The 26436-nt window shown below is 44.9% G+C and overlaps 1 protein-coding gene across 1 annotated transcript in view; it reads left to right on the top strand.

Annotated features, from left to right (window-relative positions):
- Nucleotides 1-6228: 6228 nt before the first annotated feature.
- SLC7A6 (solute carrier family 7 member 6) overlaps nt 6229-26436 on the top strand; it is a 78691-nt gene continuing 58483 nt past the window's right edge. The window contains exon 1 of the mRNA XM_082270740.1: nt 6229-6746. Coding sequence (XP_082126866.1) covers nt 6239-6746 — 508 coding nt within the window. The 5' untranslated portion in view covers nt 6229-6238. The remainder of the gene's footprint in view (nt 6747-26436) is intronic.

Here is a 26436-nt window from a genome sequence, read left to right as displayed (position 1 = left end):
CTACTAGGCCAGAACTAGGGTGGAATCTGTGAGTTGCACAGACCCAGCAAGTGTCCGGGGCTCTAACGCAGCATCCTTAGTCACCTGGTCTGCTTTCATGTGTAAGTTTTAATGTTAGTATGGCTACCTCACCAAGAAGCTGGAAGGCTGAAGACAGCCAATCAATTAAATTAGCATGTTTGATTGGTTTGCCTGCCCTCAAATGGAACCAAAAGCTCTCTAAATCTCTACTATCTATATACGTGAATGTATACTCTTTTAAATAGCTCACAGGCTTTGCTTATTGAGCTGGGGCAAAAGGATCCAATGACTCTGATTACAGAGAGTCCTTCTGGGTGATAATTGCATACTCCGTATGGGTATTGCTTATCCTCAGTATTAAACCGGGATCAAATCTACAAAAAGACCAAATATCTGGGTCTTCAGGGAGTGTGTCCTGCACTGGACCCACAGCAGCTGATTCCTACGTCATTAGTTTAAAACATGTAGTTTTTCTTTGTCGCCAGCCTCCTCCAATACAGGCAGTAAGGTGGCTTATTTCAATGTATGCACTTTTCATTGTTGGATTTGTACATAAACAACAATACAAATTCGTATTTTGTAAACCTTTCATTAAACAAATATTTAGTTTGGTTGTTTTGCAATATTTGCTGCACAAAATGTGGGACCTTAAGGCTCCTTTCACATGGTCCGGTGCAGACCGTTCTCTGCTCAGTGGGGATCAATCCGCCGATCCCCGCTGACCAGGCGGATGTCAGCTCCGTCTCCGCTCTGTGTGCGGAGAGGGAGGTGGGGATCAATCCGCCGATCCCCGCTGAGCAGGCGGATATCAGCTCTGTCTCCGCTCTGTGTGCGGAGAGGGAGGTGTCCTCTATGGGGAAATCGGATGAGAGCGGACCGCCTGTCCGCTCTCATCCGATCGGACCGCCTGTCCGCTCTCATCTGATCCCATCCCCTGGACGGATAGAAAATAGGGTTTCCACCCGTCCGGATTTCACGGACAGGATCGGATGCGGATGGCAGCGGGTCTAAACTAACCCCATATTGCAAGTTTTCCCAATAACCTGTATTTTATTTAAATTTCTAATTCTCTAAATCAATTACAATATATCTATATTATTAATGAAATCAACATCACATCAGAAAGTAAAATTCAAGTGATAATCTCAATATTGCACCCTAATTTCAATATATTCTCACAGATATATCTCCTTCCGTTTTTTACCTAATTTCCCTTTTTTTTTTTAAATGCACTGTTATCACTATCAAAGGATATTTAATATGTGGTGTTCTATGCGGTGTGCACTTTTCTAAATTTTAACCTTAATTTTACCATGCTCTTTGGGAAACAGATTCATAATGAATGTGATCACATTGTTTATCAGAATTAAGTGCGCACATATTGTTAGTATACGTGTAGTCATATCATGGGTGACCTTGCCAGTTATCACTAATGTCTCATCCTAGTACATTCCTTTCATGAGAAAGAGAAAAGGGAGGGGGCCATGTCTGCACACAGCGAACATGACATACTCAAGATGTAGAACTAAGAGTTCCAGCATTCACGCACATACATAATTATCTCTCTAAAATCGCTTACATTTTTCCCATTTGTACACAACACATGCATATCGTTCTCTCACTTTCTTTTAACCTATTTCCCTGTTTAAGTTAGTTTTACCTTCCTAAAAAATCTGCTTTCCTTATTTTGTTCTGTTATCCCTTGCATCCCATGTACTGTAATCCTGTACTTAAAGCGGAGTTCCACCCAAAAGTGGAACTTCCACTCTTTTGCTCTTTTGCTTCCCCCCCCCCCCCTCCGGTGCCACATTTGGCACCTTTCAGGGGGGAGGGGTACCTGTTTTTGACTGGTACCCTTCCCCACTTCCGGGACACGGCGCTGCGGCCGTCCGTCCCGGAAGTTCGGCCCCCTCCTCCTTCCCCCCCGCCGCCGAGCCAATAGAAATGCGCAGCGCGCTTCGCGCATGCGCAGTAGGGACCTGGCCGTGAAGCCGCAAAGCTTCACTGCCGGGTTCCCTTACCGGCAATGGCGGCTGCAGCACCCGACAGCCGATGGAAACATCAGCTGCGGTGCCGACATCGCTGGACTCCAGGACAGGTAGGTGTCTTAATATTAAAAGTCAGCAGCTACAGTATGTGTAGCTGCTGACTTTTATTTTTTGGAGGGGAAGGTGTAACCCTGCTTTAACTTACTCTAGCTCCTATGATCAGACAGGCAGCCAAAATGCTCATCCCATGTCCCCTCTCTGACCACATATAAAGTATTCTGTTTGAGCCAGGGCCAAAAACTGTTATTCCTATACAGCTTCACTCTCATTTGTCTGTTTTGGCTTTTTTCTCATGTTTTAGGATTTACTAGTTGTAGTGCCTGACCCTAAATTCGTCACACAACTTAACACCAAACTTTCCCTTTATGTCTAGTGTTAATTTGTCTGTCACCCTTCATCCATTCTGTTCAAATAAATAGCTGTTCCTCTAGCTGTTTAATCTGTATGATCCTAAAGCCCCGTACACACGTACCGATGGTCGGCTTACAAATGTTCCTCTTTTCTCCCCGGGATGTCGGTGTCTGCTGAAAAGTGCAAAGACAGCACAAGGACAGCACAAGAATTTTGTCCGCCGACTGCAGAAGTGATGTCATGTAATGGTTAACTTTCCCTGTGTTTTCTATTTTCTGAGCATGCCCAGTCTTGCAAATCTGCGGTCTGTCGGCCGAATTGTGTACTGACAGGCGAACAATCGTCCGTTCTGGTGTCGGCATACAAATATTTTCATGTTTGCACGAAAGACTTTTGTCCGCGGATTGTGCGCAGACATCTGTCGGAGGCACCATACTAACACGCGTACAATCGGCAGATCCTTCGTCCACCGACGTTTGTATGCCGACGATCGGTACGTGTGTACGGGCCTTTAGTCCTTGTGGACTTTTTGGTAACCCTGTTACCCATTGTGGATCCCTGTCCACTTCAACCTTTTATCTAGGGGTCAGTATAGGCAAAACCGCACCTTCGGTTCATATATTTTCTAGCACTCCTCTTGCGCTGGGCATTTTTTGAGGGTCTCTTACCCTTCATTCCCTTAATTTAATGCTCATAATGACTGGCCAGTCTTTTTCTCTTCTCTACATGTGTCTATACCCTCTTGCCTCTAAATTTCTATTACAGCAGATGTGTACTTCATATAACATGTTAACAGCACTATTCTTCCCTTTCTTATCTATAACACTCTGATGGACAGTGGACAGTGATGACATAACCTATAACCACCAATCAATACAGATCGATTAAGGGGAGTAAAATAGGTACCCTTTGTCCCGAAAATGCTATACCGATCAAGGAAGTCTGATAACCGAAATGTAAGTTAAAAGCTTACCTCAGCCGGCTGATTATTAGAAATTCCCAGATCGTCTCAAGCTCCTCGTTTTCGGATTCTCAGGGTCACCTGTAAATTCCCTCCTTGGCAAGGCTCGCCATCTGTTCTGGAAATTTTATAGATAGGCAACTCCTATCCTCATTGATTAGTGGTTCCAAATAACTACTGCAGTAGGGAACAAACACAAAAAGATTCACTCCACATCTTTCCAAAATAACTGTTTTGTTTTCTTTGATGCAATTGAAGGCTTTTTATACACATAATTACGTAGGTATCGCATCGTTATTACAATTGTACTTTTATGGTAACAGGGGGCGTAACATAGGCAGGCTAATTCTAATCAGGACTCAAAAGAATGCAAACATGTAATGAAAACATTATTAGTGCCGTGTGCACAATGAGTGCAGTGTGCAATACATACAAAATAAAATACAATAATATACAGGATGTACAAATTTCCTTTACACCTGGAAACCATAGTATTTATGTAATTAAAGTGGAATTGTACTCTCCTCCCCCCCTCAATGGGCCCGTACATACGATCAGAAAATTGTACGACAAATACTGCTTTTAAAGCAATCGTACGATAATCTGTTTGCTAGTACAGAGCTTTTGAGAGCCAATCACAATGTTCATCCAATGTTATCCGATCGAACAAGCACAAACATTTTTCTCATACGATACTATACCATACGAATTTAATTTAATCAGTACAGTTGTCATTCGAAAATACAATACAAATGCACTACAACACATTACATCACGTCAGAATTTTTATTCTGTCGTAAGATAATTTTCGTCACTTTAGCATGCTCTTTATTTTTGATACGAGACTAGCATACAAAATAAATCTGGACGAAATATCGGACGAATATACAGTGCAAGTATTCGGCCCCCTTGAACTTTTCGACCTTTTGCCACATTTCAGGCTTCAAACAAAAAGATATAAAACTGTAATTTTTTGTGAAGAATCAACAACAAGTGGGACACAATCATGAAGTGGAACGAAATTTATTGGATATTTCAAACTTTTTTAACAAATAAACTGAAAAATTGGGCGTGCAAAATTATTCAGCCCCTTTACTTTCAGTGCAGCAAACTCTCTCCAGAAGTTCAGTGAGGATCTCTGAATGATCCAATGTTGACCTAAATGACGATAAATATAATCCACTTGTGTGTATTCAAGTCTCCGTATAAATGCACCTGCACTGTGATAGTCTCAGAGGTCCGTTTAAAGCACAGAGAGCATCATGAAGAACAAGGAACACACCAGGCAGGTCCGAGATACTGTTGTGGAGAAGTTTAAAGCTGGATTTGGATACAAAAAGATTTCCCAAGCTTTAAACATCCCAAGGAGCACTGTGCAAGGAAGGAGTATCGGACCACTGCAAATCTACGAAGACCTGGCCGTCCCTCTAAACTTTCAGCTCATACAAGGAGAAGACTGATCAGAGAGGCAGCCAAGAGGCCCATGATCACTCTGGATGAACTGCAGAGATCTACAGCTGAGGTGGGAGACTCTGTCCATAGGACAACAATCAGTCGTATACTGCACAAATCTGGCCTTTATGGAAGAGTGGCAAGAAGAAAGCCATTTCTTAAAGATAATCATAAAAAGTGTCGTTTAAAGTTTGCCACAAGCCACCTGGGAGACACACCAAACATGTGGAAGAAGGTGCTCTGGTCAGATGACACCAAAATCAAACTTTTTGGCAACAATGCAAAACGTTATGTTTGGCGTAAAAGCAACACAGCTCATCACCCTGAACACACCATCCCCACTGTCAAACATGGTGGTAGCAGCATCATGGTTTGGGCCTACTTTTCTTCAGCAGGGACAGGGAAGATGGTTAAAATTGATGGGAAGATGGATAGAGCCAAATACAGGACCATTATGGAAGAAAACCTGATGGAGTCTGCAAAATACCTGAGACTGGGACGGAGATTTGTCCTCCAACAAGACAATGATCCAAAACATAAAGCAAAATCTACAATCGAATGGTTCACAAATAAACATATCCATGTGTTAGACTGGCCAAGTCAAAGTCCAGACCTGAATCCAATCGAGAATCTATGGAAAGAACTGAAAACTGCTGTTCACAAACGCTCTCCATCCAACCTCACTGAGCTCGAGCTGTTTTGCAAGGAGGAATGGGCAAAAATTTCAGTCTCTCGATGTGCAAAACTGATAGAGACATACCCCAAGCGACTTACAGCTGTAATCGCACCAAAAGGTGGCGCTACAAAGTATTAACTTAAGGGGGCTGAATAATTTTGCACGCCCAATTTTTCAGTTTTTTATTTGTTAAAAAAGTTTGAAATATCCAATAAATTTTGTTCCACTTCATGATTGTGTCCCACTTGTTGATTCTTCACATAAAATTACAGTTTTTTTTATCTTTATGTTTGAAGCCTGAAATGTGGCAAAAGGTCGAAAAGTTCAAGGGGGCCGAATACTTTTGCAATGCACAGTATTATTCATCCGATTTATCTCATTGTGTATATTCGGCATAAGCAATGTCAAGTCCGGAAGCTCCATACTAGCACCGACCTCTTCTCGCTGGCTTCTTCTGGGTCGGGGATCTTTGACTATCTTAATTGTCCACCTGAGATGATATAACCCCCATGCATGCACAGAGGAGTCCACTCGTCCTGGCAACTGGAAAATTCTGGATTTGAATGCTGAGCTGCACATGTAAATATTAAATGTACACTGAAGCTCCACTTTAAATGTGGTTACCTCATAAACAAATATAAGCACGAAATAAAAAATAATTCCTTGAGTTTAATCCATGGCTTTTTTTTTTCTTCTCCAGGTTGACTTCAGACACTTTAGACTTTCATCATGGACGAGACTGAAGGCCAGGCGGTGCCTCTTACTTCTTCTAGCCCCGAAGAGGCTACTAATAAATCCAGCATGGCCTCAGACAGTCCTCAAGATCCCATGCAACTCAAGAAAGAGATCTCGCTGCTCAACGGGGTCTGTCTTATTGTGGGCAACATGATTGGCTCAGGGATTTTTGTGTCTCCAAAGGGAGTGCTCATTTATTCTGCCTCTTATGGGTTATCCTTAGTCCTCTGGACAGTTGGTGGTATTTTCTCAGTGATTGGAGCTCTGTGCTATGCAGAACTTGGTACCACAATTACAAAGTCGGGAGGAAGCTATTCATATATCCTTGAGGCTTTTGGTGGATTTGTGGCCTTCATCAGACTGTGGACTTCTCTACTCATCATAGAACCCACTAGCCAGGCGGTTATTGCCATCACTTTTGCCAACTACCTGGTACAGCCTGTCTTCCCTACCTGTGAACCTCCCTACGTGGCCTCCCGACTCATTGCTGCTGCTTGCGTATGTACGTAATTTTTATTTAATTTTTTTCATGTAGTGTACTCTGTTTTATTTTGTCATATTACAAAATTGTAACTTTAGGGCTTGTTCACATGGGCAGCCAGGGTCAATAAAAAAAAGGTGGTTGGTTTTTGGAAGGCTCTTATAGTGAAAATATCGCCACTAAGTGCGATAATCTAAATAATAATAGACAGCATTTATTCCTACACATTTTAATTTTAATTAAATGCACTAGGTGGCGCTGTTGAAGGTTTACATTAGGTTCATATTTCTTTTCTTTTATTTCTTTCTGAAAGGGAGGCAGGTATTTAGATGGTATGATTTATATTTCACATACTGTAAATGGCTCTAAATGACTTGATTTTTATAGTTTGCCATGGACGATGAGAGTCTTTACATGAAAGAAGCACGAAAGTAGCAAGATGGCCGATTTTGCTATATAAAGGACAGAGAGTTAACCAGAAGTATCTGCTCAGAAAGGCAATGCATTTTTGATAATGAAACGCGTTGGGGGGGACTTCGGTTGATGTCATATCCTGTGTTTGGACTTTGGAGTGAATGCTGGATCTAGAGGGAGCAGTGTTTATTGATTGTTTAGTGATCTTGTAAATCTGTAAGTGCAGTGGCTTTTATTTATTTTTTTTAAAGCAGTTTGTCACTATGAGAGCCTTCCTTTCCTTTTGAGCACCAACTATTCTGCCTTGAGAAAAGTGGTTATAGCTGTTAAAAGAACAATGAGTATCAAGTGGAGTATTGTTGATACCCTCATTTTGGGTGTCACATTCGCATTTTGACCCATGTGGTGCACAGCATCAATTCTCGCTGGTCAATGCGGTGTGGTGGTAATGAGCATGGAGTGGGCAAGGGGAAAGCACCTTTGTGAAAACATCATGAGAATGGCCTTTGAATGTTACACCATATATATATATATATATATATATATATATATATATATATATATATATATATATATATATATATATATATATATATATTGTAGTGGAACTAGGCACAAGCACTAATATTAGACTTTATAATTATTGGACTTATTGAGCAAGTCCTTACTTTGTTATATATTCACTATTTTTTGGATGTTTTTTTAGGTTTTAGAGCGCAGTATTTTATTTATATTTGTATTTAGAAAAGGAAATTATTTACATAAATCGTAAAGAATAAATATATGCATTCATTGTGCTGGGTTATAGACCCAGAGTGAATGAGTGAGAAAAGTTGAAAGTATCCTGACGTGTCATATGGTGACATATTATTTGAATGTTTGTCTCTGTTCCTCCATGCTTGTGGGCTTGGAAGTTTTGGTCAGAGATGATTCCTGGTGCGTATCCTACGCGTTTCGGCTTTTTACAAGCCTTTATCAAGGATTATACATTTTTGTCACCATTTCTGTAACAATAAAATAAATATACCACGGATTTAGCCGTTGGTGTATAATGAATATATATATATATATATATATATATATATATACACACATACATTTTTTGTGTTCTGTTCCATGTATAGTTCATTTGCCTTTCATTTAGCAATGAGAACCATTATGGGTGCATCCTGTAATAGTACATAGCTGGGTGTTTAAATTGTTTAGAAATTTATAATAAATTATTTTGTAATTTTATATACATATGTATATGTAAATAATTTTCCTTTTCTAAATAAATACAAATACTTTTAGGCCTCATGCACACTGGACGTTTTTACAGCTGCTGTTAGCAGCGTCAGACGTTTTTTTTTTTGCAGCTGCAGAACGCCCATCCATGTTATTCTATGGCCTCATGCACACATAGAGCTTTTAGGAGCTCCAAGTGGCATAGGCGTTTTACAGCTCCAAAAAAAACCCAGGAACTGTGGGTTCAGGAGCTCCAGCGTCAAGCTGCAAAAAACGTCTGACGCTGCTAAAGGCTGCATAACGTTGCTTAACGTGCGTTAAGCCACGTTATACGTTTTTTTTCTTCCATTCAAAATCAATGGCTCCCTATGGGAGCCTATTGATTTGAATGGAAGTCACACCGCAGGTCGGATCAGGGTGATCCGACTTGCGGTGCGACCTGCACTGTGAGAATCTTGAGGGGGAATTCCACGCCAAAATGGGGAAAAAAACGGCGTGGGGTTCCCCCCCAGGTTCCAAACCAGGCCCTTCGGGTCTGGTATGGAATTTGAGGGTAGCCCCACGCCGAAAAAACGGCGTGGGGTCCCCCCCAAAATCCATACCAGACCCCTATCCGAGCATGCAGCCCGGCATGCCAGGAAAGGGGAGGGGACGAGCGAGCGGCCCCACCCCCCCTGGATCATACCAGGCCACACGCCCTCAACATGGGGGGGTGTGGGTGCTTTGGGGCAGGGGGGGCTCTGCACCCCCCACCTCAAAGCACCTTGCCCCCATGTTGATGAGGACAAGGGCCTCATCCCCACAACCCTGGCCGGTGGTTGTGGGGGTCTGCGGGCAGGGGGCTCATCGGAATCTGGAAGCCCCCTTTAACAAGGGGGCCCCCAGATCCCGGACCCCCTGCCTATGTGAATGGGTATGGGGTACACTGTACCCCTACTCATTCACCACATAAAAGGCAGTGTATGGAAATAATGACACGAGACGTTTTGGTAAGTTTATTAAAAATCTTCATCCGACTCTTCTTGTCTTCTCCTCTCCGGGGTCTTCTCCTCTCCGGGGTCTTCTGCTCTTTTGCTGTCCGCTCTTCTTGTCTTCTCCTCTCCGGGGTCTTCTGCTCTTTTGCTGTCCCCTCTTCTGCTGTCCTCTTCTTTTCTTCTCCTCTCCGGTCTTCTGCTCTTTTGCTGTCGGCTGTTGGCTCTTCTTCCTCCAGGCCTCCTCCGACGACGTCTCCGGTGATTATGCCGTCTCCGGTCTCTGCAGCTTATTATATAGCCATTAGGGGCGTGGCCCCGATGACGTCATCGGGAGGCCCCACCCCCTCATGCCACAGCAGACGTAATATGTGACATGAGGGGGTGGGGCCTCCCGATGACGTCATCGGCGCCACGCCCCCTAATGGCTATATAATAAGCTGCAGAGACCGGAGACGGCATAATCACCGCAGATGTCGTCGTCGGAGGACCGGAGGAAGAAGAGCTGACAGCCGACAGCGGACAGCAAAAGAGCAGAAGACCGGAGAGGAGAAGAAAAGAAGAGAGGACAGCAGAAGAGGGGACAGCAAAAGAGCAGAAGACCCCGGAGAGAAGAAGACCCCGGAGAGGAGAAGACAAGAAGAGCGGACAGCAAAAGAGCAGAAGACCCCGGAGAGGAGAAGACAAGAAGAGTCGGATGAAGATTTTTAATAAACTTACCAAAACGTCTTGTGTCGTTATTTCCATACACTGCCTTTTATGTGGTGAATGAGTAGGGGTGCAGTGTACCCCATACCCATTCACATAGGGAGGGGGTCCGGGATCTGGGGGCCCCCTTGTTATAGGGGGCTTCCAGATTCCGATGAGCCCCCTGCCCGCAGACCCCCACAACCACCGGCCAGGGTTGTGGGGATGAGGCCCTTGTCCTCATCAACATGGGGGCAAGGTGCTTTGAGGTGGGGGGTGCAGAGCCCCCCCTGCCCCAAAGCACCCACACCCCCCATGTTGAGGGCGTGTGGCCTGGTATGATCCAGGGGGGGTGGGGCCGCTCGCTCGTCCCCTCCCCTTTCCTGGCATGCCAGGCTGCATGCTCGGATAAGGGTCTGGTATGGATTTTGGGGGGGACCCCACGCCGTTTTTTCGGCGTGGGGCTACCCTCAAATTCCATACCAGACCCGAAGGGCCTGGTTTGGAACCTGGGGGGGGGGGGAACCCCACGCCGTTTTTTTCCCCATTTTGGCGTGGAGTTCCCCCTCAAGATTCTCACAGTGCAGGTCGTGCCGCAAGTCGGATCACCCTGATCTGACCTGCGGTGCGACTTCCATTCAAATCAATAGGCTCCCATAGGGAACCATTGATTTTGATGGAGGCACAAAAAACGCTGCTAACAGCTACTGTGGCCAAACGTGCAATAACGCTAGTGGAAAAAGCTACTGAAAGCACGTTTTTACAGCTGCTGTTTCCCGGCATTATGTAAACAGCTTTGGAGCACGTTTTTATGACGCCCTGTGTGCATGGAGCCTTACTCGTATAAAACTTACTTGCCACTAAAGTCCCACCCACCTTGGTTTGAGGCACCAACCAAACATACAGTTCAATTCAGGGACGAAGGCAAACACATACTTCTCCAGCTCTATAGAGATCAAAACAAACCCCGTATCTTATTTATATTCCTTACGCATTATTGCGTATATAGCCATTTCCTTTATTTATTCTGTGGCTCATGCTGATGAGCAGCTAAAGAAGAGGGGAGCCCAAGTTGTGTTAGGTGTATGAAGCCAGAAACATTGTACTCTGATTTTTAGAATTTACTTGATACCATACTTGGGTGCCATTTCCTAAATCCACTGTTTGGTATTAAAAATCCATTCAGGAACATTTACTAAAATAAGCTCCTATTATAACACAAATGGTTTTACAGTAAAGGGGTAGAAGTTAATGGACTGGACACTAACTTGTTTTTCTCACTTAGGGTCCTTTCACACGATCTGCCTTCCGAAGAGCTCCGTTCTCTGCTCAGAGGGGGTCGATCCACCGATCCCCGCTGAGCAGGCGGAAGACAGCTCCGTCTCCGCACTGTGTGCTGTTCTCTTTGGGGAATCGGATGAGAACGGACCACCTGTCCGTTCTCATCCGATCCCATCCGATCTGCTGGACAAGATGGAAAATAGGGTTTCCATCCGTCCGGATTTCATGGACAAGATCGGATGCGGATTTCAGCGGGTGTCAGGGGAGAGGTCTCCGCTGACATCCGCTGCTCTATAGGGATGCATGGAGGATCCCTTAAGTTCCGCTTAAAAAACTTACAGGCGGATCTGATCGGATCGTTCGCGTGAAAGGACCTTAAAGCGGAGTTCCGGGCACAAAATCGACCTAATCGATTTTGTGGCCATCCGCTTGCTCTTCTTCACCTGAAAAGGAATTGGATAGTTAGGATTATTTTTTTTTTTTTACTTGTAATTGTAAAAAGAAATACTCACCTATTTTCCACTTCCTCCCTCTGTGGCCGCGGCTTCCGGTTTGCAATGATTCCTGGGAGCTGAACGTCATCGCTCCCAGGAATCAATGCGACGGCACCGGCCCAGACGTCACTTCCGGTGCGACGCCGCATTCCCTGCTAAACAGCTTCTGGGCATGCCGCACCGGAAATGACGAGAGGGGCCGGTGAAGGCGCATTCTGGGAGAAGAAGACGCGGAAGAGGACGCAGAAGAGGACGCAGAAGAGGATCGCGCTGGCTTCAGCTGCCCACAACAGAGATGGCAACGCTGTAGAAGAAATTTTATCAGTGAGTATTTCTTCTTGCAGGTAAGTGTGAATCGGGACAGATCAGAGGCTAGCCATTGTGGAATGTACTAGCCCTGACTGTCCCGGGGGTATGTTCATTGAAAAAATGTTTTTGTGCCCGGAACTCCGCTTTAACTTTTGTTTTTTGCCTTGTGAGAAGATGGGGAGGCAAACTATTCCTGCAAAATCTCCCTATTGGATTGTCTAAGAGAGAAAAAAAAAAGAGCAGGATTCAACCCACCAGTACGCATCCAAAACGAAAACATTGGATTTGCAGTTACCCATTTAAGTGGTTGATAACCATATGATTTATTATTATTATTATTAATAATATTCTGTATACAGTGGGGAAAATATTTATTTGATCCCCCTGCAGATTTTGTAATTTGTAAAATTAAGGGTTTTATACATTTTATCATAGGGGTATATTAAATGTTAGAGACAGAATATCAACCAAAAATCTAGAAAAAATATATGATACAAATGTTATAAATTGAGTTGCAGTTTTTTGAGAAACATAAGTTTCTCTTTTGTTCATTGACGGACACAGCTCCTGATCTTCAGAACCATTGGGTTATACTGCCCCCTACAGGAGTAGGAAGCTAGGCAGAAAAAGGATCTGGCTGCATCTATGGGCAGTACCAGGTGGTATACTCCCTCTCCCTGCAATAGGTACTCAGTTTTTTTTCTGCCTAGTCAGGAGTAAGGACCTAGTTCCTTGCTTGGGATCTCTTGTCCTGGGAATTTTTTTCTTTTAGATAGAATTTTTTTTCCTGGATTCTTCCTGTGAGATCTACAGTCAACTGCCGGACTGGGTTACGGGCTGGATAATCTAGATCCAGTAGTTGCCCCAGTCTGGCTAGCGCGCGCGCAGACCTCAGCTCCGCACTTGGTCGGCTGCGACATAGCTCCACTGGACGGGGCTGGCCTGCGAGTTAAACATCCCGCGGGGTTGCATACGACCAGGTCTGTCTGGAGCGGTGCCCATCTGGTTCCAGATATGGTGAGTAGCTGCCCCCCCTCCCCTTGGAGAGTTTTGGGGTGGGCATGCGCCCCTCCTTGGGACGATCGGACCCCCAGTTTCCCCTCCTTGCCGTCAGGCACCCCCTTTCATCTGTCCCCCACCCCACCCTCCTCCACTTATGCTGGGGCTGTTTGGATTGTTTGGTCTACCTCCTCAGGTGTGGGCAGGGAGCTATACTGGTGATGGGGGGGGGAGAATCAGCTTTGCGGGGGGGGGGTGGAGGGGGTTGTTCCTGGTGGGGGCTCCTGCCAGCCCCCCCTTCCTGCCTGGGTCTGTCCCTGAGGCCTAGGGGTCCCTCCTGGGTCTATGGAAGCCGCGCGGGGCCGCTATTTTGTTGTGGCCTGTGTGTTTCTATGCACAGTGGCCATGTTCCTGTAGTCCAGCAGCCATTTTGCAGTGGTTTTCCATTGAAAACAGCAGCAGCCATGACAGTGGAGCCCTGTGGGCGGCGATTTTGGCTGTGGAAGCCCCTCCTCATTCCCTGGTGCTGACTCCTGGATCCTTTTACTTCCTGATCGCTCGTGCAGGGCAGATTCTCCTGTTGGCTGCGGTGTCTGGTGGGGTTCTCTGGTGGGGTGATGGGAGGTGCAGGTTCCCTTTGGCACTCGCAAGCCATCCAGAGCGGCAAAGGTGTTTCTTTTTTCTGCCTATTTTGACAAAATTGTCGCTAAAGAGTGGGGACGACCAAAGCATCTTCTTGGGGTCCCTAAGCGATTTTCAAGGCGTTACCCTTATGAGGAGTCCCTTATTAAGAAGTGGACTATTCCATCGGTAGTGGACCCTCCGGTTTCCAGATTTAACAAGGCAACCATGATTCCGGGTTGAAGATTCCCCGGCCTTTAAGGATCCAGCTGACAGGTAGGCAGAGGCTGTGGCCGGCAATATGTACACTCTGGCTGGTTCGGCACTGATGCCGGTATTCCCAATTGCCCTGGTGTCGCTTTTGCACTGTGACTTAGAGGGAGAAAACTCCCTCTTGCCTTTGCTGAGCTGGTAGACCAGCTGATCCAGGGGCTGCAGTTTATCTGTAATGCCTCTTTGGATGCGCCTTTTGGCTCAAATGCTGGAATGCGGACCAGACTTCTAAAAAGACGTTGACTGATCTACCATTTCAAGGAGATCACCTGTTTGGAGCTATCCTGGATGCCACCACAGGGGGGAAGAGTACCTTTCTTCCGCAGGCTACTAAGGGCAAGGGACCTCGTCGTAGACGTGGGCCCTCCTCCTCAGCTCGTAAGAAGTTTTTTCGCGCCTCAGGGTCGAATGACAAGGGCTCGAAGCCTTTCGGGCCTTCTCTGTAGGATCCAAGCAAACCTTGTCTGGCAACTTGAGAGCGGGCTTCTCCAGACCCGCGAACAAGGCTCCTTCAGCATGAAGGTGTGTCCTCACCCGTATGGGGGGTGGGGGGATGCAACTTGCGCCTGTCCCCAGACCGCTTACAGGGCCTGTTTGGGGCGGTACAAGACCTGTTACTTCAAGGGGTGATTGTCGTTTTTAGGGGTTTTACTCAAAGCTGTTTACAGTCCCTAGGAAGGAAGACAAGGTACATCTAATCCTAGACCTTAAGGCACTGAACTGTTTTGTGCGGGTGAAGAAGTTTTGAATGGAGCCCATTTGCACGGTGGTGGCATCCCTGCATCAGGGGGATTGTCTTGCCTCTATCAACATCAAGGATTCTTGAGATCCAGAAAAGGGGGGAAGAGAAAAAGTATGGTTCAAACCAGAGTAGAACCTAGATCAAAAGAAACGCCAAGATAAAGTGCCAAAGAAGCATAGCCAGGGGGAAACTAATGAAGGAAATTACCAAAAAAGAGTAGAAAAAAAAAAAAAAGAGTAGATCCCAAGACTCAAACACAGATGTGTGCCTGTCATCGCCAGCGGCCTCCGAACGCTTTGATCCCAGTGTCACGTCGGTGCATATAGATGGGGACTCCGCAGGAACGGTATACACCATTATGGCACCGATGGCTGTTTCTCCATCTCAGTGCATATTAGGCAGCCCGCGGGCGTCCACCGTTCCTGTGGAGTCCTCATCTATATGCACCGACGTGATACTGGGATCACAGCGTTCGGCGGCCGTGGCGATGACAGGCACACATCTGTGTTTGAGTCTTGGGATCTACTCTTTTTTGGTAATTTCCTTCATTAGTTTCCCCCTGGCTATGCTTCTTTGGCACTTTATCTTGGTGTTTCTTTTGATCTAGGTTCTACTCTGGTTTGCACCATCCCTTTTCTCTCCCCCCTTTTCTGGATCTCCATTCATCCGTGGTTCATGATTTCATCACAGGGGTTTTATACATTCTCATTGGTGTTGGCCCAATATACTTCCTCACCTTTTCTCATTTTATTTTGTTTCACAATTTACCTCACCAACCCTTTCGCTTCTCATTCATACCATGCAAGTAGCATCATTGATTTTTTTTTTTTATATGCATAATTATTGTACATTTTTTTTTCACTTACTCTTTTTAGATACCACTCTATGTTGCTACTTACATTATGCCATTGTTTTCACCCACACTCTTCATGTGCGTGGCTTGTCCGCCTACCCTGTACCCCCTCCGCTCCCGTGGATTTGGGGACCACTTACCAGCTCTTCCACGACCTTGGATTTTTTAAAATTTTTCTACATGCTATGTCTGCATATCTGTATGTATTAAGAAATGTGTTCCCTTTTTTGTCCTGTCAACCTTGTCATGTCTCTCATTTAAAGTCCCAACCCCTTCTTTATTTCTATTGAACCGTGATGGAGGCACATGGTATGTCACCCCGTGCGCTTCATTTAAAGTCCCACACCTCCATCCCCCCTCTTTTAAATTGCACTATTAGCAACTTCCCTTTACGTGTGTCCTAACATAAATATATGTCTTTCAGGCTTCCTTTTTTCAGTTCAGTTTTTTTTTATTGGCTTTTTCAAAGGGAAGTACATATCCTACAACATGAGATAGCAGATACAGAGCAATCAAATGATATGGTATCCGTACGATCAGCAAATAACATAAAATAATTAGTGCTAACATACTATAATCGAGTTACATACTTGGAGTAGAACTTTGGCATTGCCCTGGAGTAGGTTGAGAATAACAAATTACAAGCGAGGGAGGGAAAATAAAAGGGTAAGGTCAAACAGAGAAGGGGACAAATGCACTGAGCGGGTTCATTCAGAAATTGCATACTAATTAGAGGGAAAGTGATGTGAGTACCTGTTCACCCATGGATTCTAAGCTTTATGGGAGCGAGTGTATACTGTCCTGGTGGGAGACAGCATCATCCCATAAGTGTAGTGGGTATGGATCAATTGGACAGTGTTCTCTTTGGAAGGGGAGTGGTGGATTTCCATACCCTTGTAGTTGATAATCTTGCGGCCAAAAGGGTGTGGGTTATTTCAGTGTGCAAATGTGGGGGAATAGCTTATATAGAGAGATTGAGCAAGGCTAGACCTGGGGTCAAATACATTTTGGATTGAGCTACGTCTGAGATTGGACTAAAGGTTTTGTTCCAAAAAACTGCTTAGTAGAGGGCAGCTCCATAGAATATGGAAGAGGGACCCTTCTCCCCAGCATTCTCTCCAACATCGAGGTGGAAGGTGTGCTTTAAATTTGTAGATCCTTAGCGGGGTTAAGTACCACCATTGGGGGATTTTTTTTTGGGTCAGTTCCCAGAGAGAGGTGCTATGTGACAGGGTCCCTTTTTTAATGCCTCAAATATTGTGCAACACAAAAAATTGTAACTGCCACCCTTTTATTCTACATGACCGCCTGCTTTCAGAAAATATATAATTGTTTGAGGGTTTTGCGTAAATTTCGAGCACAAAAATGCAGGTAGCCATCAGGCATGAATTTTCCTACATTAGCTGAGCTCAGTATTGACAACCGAAACAAAAAAAACATCATATAGAAAAAAGTTAAACAGAAACTCCATGTTTCTTTTGACTTTAAGGGCCCAATCACATCAAGAGATTTGGGATCGTAGGTGGAATCACCACAATTCTGCTCGCGATTCCAAATCGCACTGCAATGCTGGCAAAACGCAGCACACATTCATGCCATTCATTTTCAATTGCAACTGAACGTAGTGTGGTTTTGTCATGATTGTCACGCTGCCCTCCGCATCACGCAAAGCTCGTAGCCCAAAAAAAAACCTCCTGCTTCTTTTTGGGTGACAAGCTTTCCGTGATTGCAGAGTGATTTATCGCGCATCAATTGCAGCAACCTGCACCACGTTTAGGTGCCATTAAAAATTAATAGGACACGCCTTTTGCAAGTATTGAAGTGCATTTTGGAATGGCAGGCAGAATTGTGGCGATTCTCCCCATGATTCCAAATCGCTAGATGTGAACGGGGGTCTAAATATATTGTTTGGGCCAGCTTGGTTGAAATGTATACTTACTGTGGCAGAATGCTGTGGCAAAATGTTGTGTCTGCTGTGAAATACAGTGCAGCAGTTTGTGCTGCATACAGTACACCTTGCTGTGTTCCTGGCCAAGTCCTACGTCATGTGGGATATCAGCCATTCAGGAAACGCCTTGTATTTTTATCAATCAATACAAGGTATCCTCTGATTGGCAAAATTAGGCTCTGTTCACATACTGGCATATCGGATCATGGGCAGAATCTGCTGGGAGGCCCTCTGGGTTCCATCCATCCATCCATCCATCGATGCACTGACAGCGGTCGTGGAGTCCATGGTTTCCCAGGTGGAGGTAGCTTTTGGGCGATGGGCTGGCAAAAAGCAACTCCCACCTTACTTCTCCAATGGGGGGTTGAGCAGCTCCTTGCCTTGAGTACCATCATGGGCCAGGTTTTGGCCTTGGCGGTTTTTTTTCAGTGTCCATTGGCCTAACATTCCTTGGTGCGTACCTTTTATCCAGGGAGCTCAACACTTGGTTCCTGCAGTGCTGTCTCCATTATCGCCGTGGGTCCTCAAATTGGTGTTGTCAGTTATCCAGGAATCCCCCTTCGAAAATATCAGGTTGTCCCAGAAGGTGGCCTTTTTGGTGACTATTACTTCTGCGTGCAGAGTGTCGGAGCTGGCGGCGTTGTTTTGTCGTTCACCTTACCTGTTGGTTTACAGAGCTAAGGTGGTTCTTCATCCCTGTCTATTGTTCCTTCCAAAGGTCGTCTCTGATTTCCATTTTAATGAAGACACTGTGTTACCTTCCCTATGTCCCAAGCCTAATCCTGCATTCCCTGGATGTGGTTCGGGTAATCAGGGTGTACCTGGCTGCTATGGAGTCTTTTAGGAAGACAGACTCACTGTTTGTACTAACGGTTGGACCTCAAAAAGGGTTGACTGCTTCTGCTGCGACCATTTCCGGATGGATCAGACAGACAGTGATTCAGGTCTATTCAATAAGGGTTTAGGTGCCTTCTTTCCCTGTTAAGGCACACTCTACTAGGGCGCTTAGTGCCTCCTGGGCCTTCCGTTATCAGGCATCAGTGATGCAGGTTTGCAAGGCGGCCTTCTGGTCGTCTGTGCACACTTTTACAAAGTTTTATAAAGTGGATGTGTTGGCAACTGCGGATGCTTCTTTTGGCTGCAAGGTTTTGCAGGCTGCTGTTTAGAGGAGTTGGTCCTCTGTGAGGGTGTATTGTTTTTTTTCAGGTGAGCTCCAGTTGGTATGCTTGAGCTCCATGTTACCTGGTTGGCTGTGGTTAGCCTTGGGAATTGTTTTCTGCTGTTTTCTTACCCCTCATGTTTGACACTGCTTTGGGACGTCCTAATGGGTATGAAGAATCAGACAATGGGATTTTTGACTTACCGTAAAATCCATTTCTCTGCTGTTCATTGACAGACACAGCACCCACTCCTCTGTGGAGTTGCCTTTCTTCTGACTCTGTATAAAAACTGAGTACCTATAGCTAAATGTGGGTCTACCCCTGGGACTACCCATAGGCCTAGTCAAGCTTTTTCCTGTCTAGTGTCCTACTCCTTTAGGGGGCAGTATAACCCAATAGTTAGGAAGAATCAGGAGCTGTGTCCGTCAATAAACATCAGAGAAATGGGATTTTTGACTTACCATCCATCCATCCATCCATCGATGCACTGACAGCGGTCGTGGAGTCCATGGTTTCCCAGGTGGAGGTAGCTTTTGGGCGATGGGCTGGCAAAAAGCAACTCCCACCTTACTTCTCCAATGGGGGGTTGAGCAGCTCCTTGCCTTGAGTACCATCATGGGCCAGGTTTTGGCCTTGGCGGTTTTTTTTCAGTGTCCATTGGCCTAACATTCCTTGGTGCGTACCTTTTATCCAGGGAGCTCAACACTTGGTTCCTGCAGTGCTGTCTCCATTACCGCCGTGGGTCCTCAAATTGGTGTTGTCAGTTATCCAGGAATCCCCCTTCGAAAATATCAGGTTGTCACAGAAGGTGGCCTTTTTGGTGACTATTACTTCTGCGTGCAGAGTGTCGGAGCTGGCGGCGTTGTTTTGTCGTTCACCTTACCTGTTGGTTTACAGAGCTAAGGTGGTTCTTCATCCCTGTCTATTGTTCCTTCCAAAGGTCGTCTCTGATTTCCATTTTAATGAAGACACTGTGTTACCTTCCCTATGTCCCAAGCCTAATCCTGCATTCCCTGGATGTGGTTCGGGTAATCAGGGTGTACCTGGCTGCTATGGAGTCTTTTAGGAAGACAGACTCACTGTTTGTACTAACGGTTGGACCTCAAAAATGGTTGACTGCTTCTGCTGCGACCATTTCCGGATGGATCAGACAGACAGTGATTCAGGTCTATTCAATAAGGGTTTAGGTGCCTTCTTTCCCTGTTAAGGCACACTCTACTAGGGCGCTTAGTGCCTCCTGGGCCTTCCGTTATCAGGCATCAGTGATGCAGGTTTGCAAGGCGGCCTTCTGGTCGTCTGTGCACACTTTTACAAAGTTTTATAAAGTGGATGTGTTGGCAACTGCGGATGCTTCTTTTGGCTGCAAGGTTTTGCAGGCTGCTGTTTAGAGGAGTTGGTCCTCTGTGAGGGTGTATTGTTTTTTTTCAGGTGAGCTCCAGTTGGTATGCTTGAGCTCCATGTTACCTGGTTGGCTGTGGTTAGCCTTGGGAATTGTTTTCTGCTGTTTTCTTACCCCTCATGTTTGACACTGCTTTGGGACGTCCTAATGGGTATGAAGAATCAGACAATGGGATTTTTGACTTACCGTAAAATCCATTTCTCTGCTGTTCATTGACAGACACAGCACCCACTCCTCTGTGGAGTTGCCTTTCTTCTGACTCTGTATAAAAACTGAGTACCTATAGCTAAATGTGGGTCTACCCATAGGCCTAGTCAAGCTTTTTCCTGTCTAGTGTCCTACTCCTTTAGGGGGCAGTATAACCCAATAGTTAGGAAGAATCAGTAGCTGTGTCCGTCAATAAACATCAGAGAAATGGGATTTTTGACTTACCATAAAATCTATTTCTTTGATGTTTATTGACGGACACAGCACCCACCCCTCTGTCGAGTTGTAATTCTTCTGACCCTACTTGTAGCAAAACTGAGTACCTATAGCAGAGAGAGGGAGTATACACCCTGGGACTGCACATAGGCGTAGCCAGACTTTTTTTCTACCTAGTGTCCTACTCCTGTAGGGGGCAGTATAACCCAATGGTTATGAAGATCAGGAGATGTGTCCGTCAATGAACATCAGAGAAATTAATTTTACTGCAAGTCAAATTATGTAAATATTTTATATTGGTTAACCAGAAAAATTATCGTTCCCCGTCGGAATAACGGTGTAGAAAGTGAGGCAGAGGCCAGCAGAGAAGACTGTACAGAAATACCCCATTATGTTACAATGACCGTATCTGGGAAAATTCTTTTCTGCTGCTTTAATGACAACCAACAAACTCCTTCCTGTTGATTTATACATGCATTCCAGCAGTGCAAACACCAGGAGAAGGAAGCTTTCTGACTCTTCCAAGATGCATTTTCTTTTTCATATTTTTTTTTATTTCAAGAGAAATGATTCTAAGGCTCCTTTCACACGGGCGGTGCGCCCCGGTGGTGTTCGTTCTGCTCAGCGGGGATCGATCCGTTGATCCCCGCTGAGCAGGCGGATGACCGCTCCGTCTCCACTCTGGGTGCAGAGACGGAGCTGTGAGATCCCCGCTGTCCTCTGTGGAGACCACCTGTCCGTTCTCATCTGATCCTCCAGACAGATGGAAAATAGGGTTCTCATCCGTCTGGATTTCACGGACAGGATCGGATTGGATAGCAACTGGTGTGAGAGGAGATGTCTCCGCTGACATCCACTGCTCCATAGGCCTGCAACTGACAGACAGTTCAGGTCAGAAAGCCCGTGAGAAAGGGATCTTATAGTGTTGATCCTGACTATGTGCTACGCAAAAATTTAAGACACCTTGGGGTTGTCTTACTAAAACTGGAGAGTGCAAACTCTGGTACAGCTCTGCAAAGTAACCAATCGTCTTCCAGGTTTTTATGTCAAAGCTTAATTGAGCAAGCTGAAGTTAGAAGCTGATTGGCTACCATGCACAGCTGCACCGGATTTTGCACTCTCTATTTTTTAATAGATCGATCTCCTTGTGTCCTGTTTGATTGAAAATGTACGGCACAAAAGCACGTATGACAGGTTTTGGATTTTGTATGGCTGTTTTAAAAACATAATAATAATTACTGGAAAAAAATCTCCCAAGATGCATTAGAAAGGTGCTAGACTGTCCAGCGCCCATGTGACCAGGAAGTGCTTACATTTTTAAATGTTGATATTCACATGCTAAGAATCTTTGGCATCATTTGTTGCATTTTGGGCTGTATTGGGCCTCCTTTAACACAGGGTGCACTCTGATTAGATCAGCAGGGGATCTGTCTGCTTATCTCCTACTGATCAGGGCAGAGCGGGCAGATGACAGGTCCATGTCCGCCTGACGGTTTCTGCAAAGTGAACATGGACCCAGCCTGCTCTGCTCTTTGGGTGGCCGAGTGTAAACAGACATTTGTGTTGTGTTATGTGTGCATGTTTTTTTTCTTTCTTTTTTTTTCTATATAGCAGACCGGATCAGAAAGGAGGTTGGCGAATGTAAATGTACACAAGTCCGTCCATAGCAGTGTTAATTTCATCTACAAAAAATATTTTCGCCATAGACTTTGTCAGCTGCATGCTTTCAGTGACGAACATTTGTTTTAAGCATTTCTCTAGAATTTCCAAACTCAATATATGCTCCTGGAGTAAAAATCTAATAACGTTATTATTTAAGGTATTAGAGCCAGTTCACACTAGCGCGACTTGTCCGGCGACTTGTCAGCCTGACAAGTCGCGCTCCCTCGCGGTCCATTGACCGCTACAGGACCCATTCTAATAGTAGCGACACAAGTCACTCCGACTTAGAAAAAGGGTCCTGTACTATCTCGGGGCGACCTCGGAAGCAACTAGCATAGACTTCCATTATGTGAAGTCCCTGCAAGTCGCTCCGAAGTCGTGGTGCATGGTAATGCACAAGTCGCCCCCGAAGTAGTAAGGAGTCGTGCCACCTCAGTGTGAACCGGCTCTTAAGGTTTGAACATGCGCTACAGACACAGATTTTTGTTTCATAAACATAAATGTTGCTTTTTGACAAACAGAAGTGCAACTTTAAAATACAGTTGTGCTCATAAGTTTACATACCCTGGCAGACTTTAAATTCTTGGCTATTTTTCACGGGAATATAAATAACACAAAAAATTTTCTTTCACTCATGGTTAGTGTTTGGCTGAAGCCATTTATTATCAATCAACTGTGTTTACTCTTTTTAAATCATAATGATAACAGAAACTACGCAAATGACCCTGATCAAAAGTTTACATACCCTGGCGATTTTGGCCTGATAACATGCACACAGGTTGACACAAAGGGGTTTGAATGCCTATTAAAAGTAACCATCCTCACCTGTGATCTGTTTAACCATCCTCACCTGTGATCTGTTTGCTTGTAATTACTGTGTGTGTATAAAAAGTTGATGAGTTTCCGGACTTCAACAGACCCTTGCATCTTTCATCCAGTGCTGCACTGACATTTCTGGATTCTGAGTCATTGGGAAAGCAAAATAATTGTCAAAGGATCTGTGGGCAAAGGTAATTGAACTGTATAAAACAGGAAAGGGATATAAAAAGATATCCAAGGAATTGAGAATGCCAATCGGCAATCTTCAAACTCTAATCAAGAAGTGGAAAATGAGGGGTTTGTTGAAACCAAACCACGGTCAGGTAGACCAACTAAAATTTCAGCCACAACCGCCAGGAAAATTGTTTGGGATGCAAAAAAAAAAAACCCCACAAATAACTTCAGGTGAAATACAGGACTCTGAAAACATGTGGTGTGGCTGTTTCAAGATGCACAATAAGGAGGCACTTGAAGAAAGATGGACTGCATGGTTGAGTCACCAGAAGAAAGCCATTACTACTCAAATGCCACAAAGTATCCCTCTTACAATACACCAAACAGCACAGAGACAAGCCTTAATCCTTCTGGCACAAAGTCATTTGGAGTGATGAGACCTAAATAGATTTTTTTTTTGGCCACAACCATAAACGCTAAAATTGGAGAGGAGTCAACAATGATGAAAGGTACACCATTCCTACTGTAAAACACGGAGGTGGATCGCTGATGTTTTGGGGATATGTGAGCTACAGAGGCACAGGAAATTTGGTCAGAATTGATGGCAAGATGAATGCAGTATGTTATCAAAAAATACTGGAGGAAAATTTGCATTCATCAGCCCGGAAGCTGCGCATGGCACGTACTTGGACATTCTAACATGACAATGATCCTAAACACAAGGCCAAGTCGACCTGACATTGGCTACAGCAGAATAAAGTGAAGGTTCTGGAGTGGCCATCTCAGTCTTCTGACCTCAATATCATTGAGCCACTCTGGGGATATCTCAAACGTGCAGTTCATAAAAGACAGCCCAAGAATTTATAGGAACTGGAGGCTTTTTGCCAGGAAGAATGGGCAGCTTTACCATCTGAGAAGATAAAGAATCTCATCCGCAAATACCACAAAAGACTTCAAGCTGTCATTGATGTTAAAGGGGGAAATACACAGTATTAGGAACTGGGGATATGTAAACTTTTGATCAGGGTCATTTGGGTAGTTTCTGTTGTCATTATGATTTAATTCCAATAATTTTTATTTGGTATATAAGAAATTACACATATACAAACTCTGCAATGGCGTATTTCAAGAATACAAATGGCAGGTTATGTCAAGACAACCCAACAAGCACAAATAATAAAAAATAAAAAAGGATATAACAACCAGACCAGAGCATGACCTCTAACTACAATAAGTCCAAATGACCACACCAGGGGCTTTAGCCCGCATTTGGAAGAGTAGTAGACATAGTACGTAAACCAAATAGGGAGTCAAGCTCCGGTTAGCTTAAGGAACATGGAACAATGAACAAATGGAGTCGTCATTATGATTTAAAAAGAGTAAACACAGTTGTTTGATAATAAATGGCTTCAGCCAAACACTAACCATGAGTGAAAGAAAAGATTTTTAGTTATCATTCATATTCTCTGAAAAATGGCCAAGAAATCATAAATTCTGCCAGGCTATGTAAACTTATGAGAACAACTGTAAGACCCCGTTTACACTGGGGCGACCTGTCAGGCGACCTGGTCGCCTGACAGGTCGCCGTAGGTCGCCTTCCATAGAGAAGCTGTGGACCCGTTCTAATAGGAGCGACACAAGTCGCTCCGACTTAGAAAAAGGGTCCGGAGCTTCTTTGGGGCGACCCAGAGCGACCTGCATAGCCTTCAATGTTATGAAGTCCGTGCCGGCCGCTCCGAGGTCGCGGCGCGAGCAGCGCACCGCGACTTGTGAGGTCGCCCCGGCTAGTCAGATCGCTCTAATGTGAACCGGCTCTAAATAGGAAAAAAAAAAAATTGGGAGTGAGGGAGTGCACAGGGCAGGTTGCATTATACTTTGGGGATGGGGAAGTAAATGGGAGTGAGGAGTGCACAGGGTAGAGAACTGGTCTGGGGAGGCTGTTACTTTGACACAGTGCTAAGCAGTAGCACTGCTACCTTGATGAGAGGCGAAACACTCACCATGTCATATCTTGGCAGACACAAAAAAACAGACGGAGGAGTTCCTCTTTTGTGGTTTGCAGGGCATTGTTCCAGAACTCCCTGGCAGCAGGCAGACGGAGTCTTTTAGCAAATACAGCTTCCTGATCGAGTCAGGTGGCTGGGGCTTTAAGGCCCCTCTCACACAGGGGAGTCCGTTGGCAGACTCTGTTTTTCTCAGCGGGGATCCATCCGAAGATCCCCCGCTGAGCAGGCGGATGGCAGCTCTGTCTCCGCGCTGCGTCAGGTCCCCGCTGTTCTCTATGGGGGAATTGGATAGGAACGGACCGTCTGTCCATTCTCATCCGATCCCATCCGTCCAGATTTATCGGATCGGATGTCAGCGGACATGTCTCCGCTGACATCCGATGCCCCATAGAGATGCATGGGGCATCCGTTCAGATCCGCCTGAAAAACGGACAGGCGGATCTGAACGGTCAGCCTGTGTGAAAGGGGCCTAACAGACAGGCAGAGTTCAGAGCAAAGTGGAAATTCAGGTGGGTGCTAGAGATTTTAGTCGACTAAAACCATTCAGATGCATAAAATGCAACTAAAACTAAAATGGTATTTAATTCAAAAGTCTATGACTAAAACGAAATCGAAATTTGACATCAAACTTAACAAGTGATGCATAGGGCTGAATGGAGGGTCCAATCAGGTCCGCCAGAAAAAACTGACAGGTGGACCCGATTAGACCCTTCATGTGTGTAAGGGGCCCTTATAGAGCCAACTTTGGAACTGTAAATTGTTACTTTGAAGCTGGAGTCCCATCTGTGCACTACTGTAAAATTGCTGTTTTACCGTGTTACTGCAACACACTATAAAATACAAAATTGGTAGTGGTGCTTTTTATGTTGGAACACATTTGTTTCAATACAGCAAACAGTGGTGTGCAATGTGTCAAAAAGTCTAGCTTCTCACTTTGGTTCCTTTTTTGGTATACCTGGACTCCTTTTTGAAATGAAGCAGCTGAAGGCCATTGGGAAAGCGCAGAAGCAAAATGCTGATGTTTCATTGCTAAAGAGCTGTACAATGAGTCTGCATTAATCTTTCAACATGCACACTGTCTGTCAGTAATGGTATGTTTCAGCTATATATAACTCCGACGTATACACATACTCAGACTCCCCAACAGATGAGGTTATCACAGACACTTCTGGATTGAATATTCTGTGCTGGTAGCTCATCATAAGTATTCTGTATGACAATAAATATTTTTCTGCTTATAAGGTTAACT

The sequence above is a fragment of the Pelophylax lessonae genome (genome assembly GCF_965119305.1).
Source record: "Pelophylax lessonae genome assembly, chromosome: 10".
Taxonomy (NCBI): Eukaryota; Metazoa; Chordata; class Amphibia; order Anura; family Ranidae; genus Pelophylax; species Pelophylax lessonae.
Note: the sequence above shows the minus strand (reverse complement) of the source record. Positions and strands in the feature narration are given on the sequence as shown.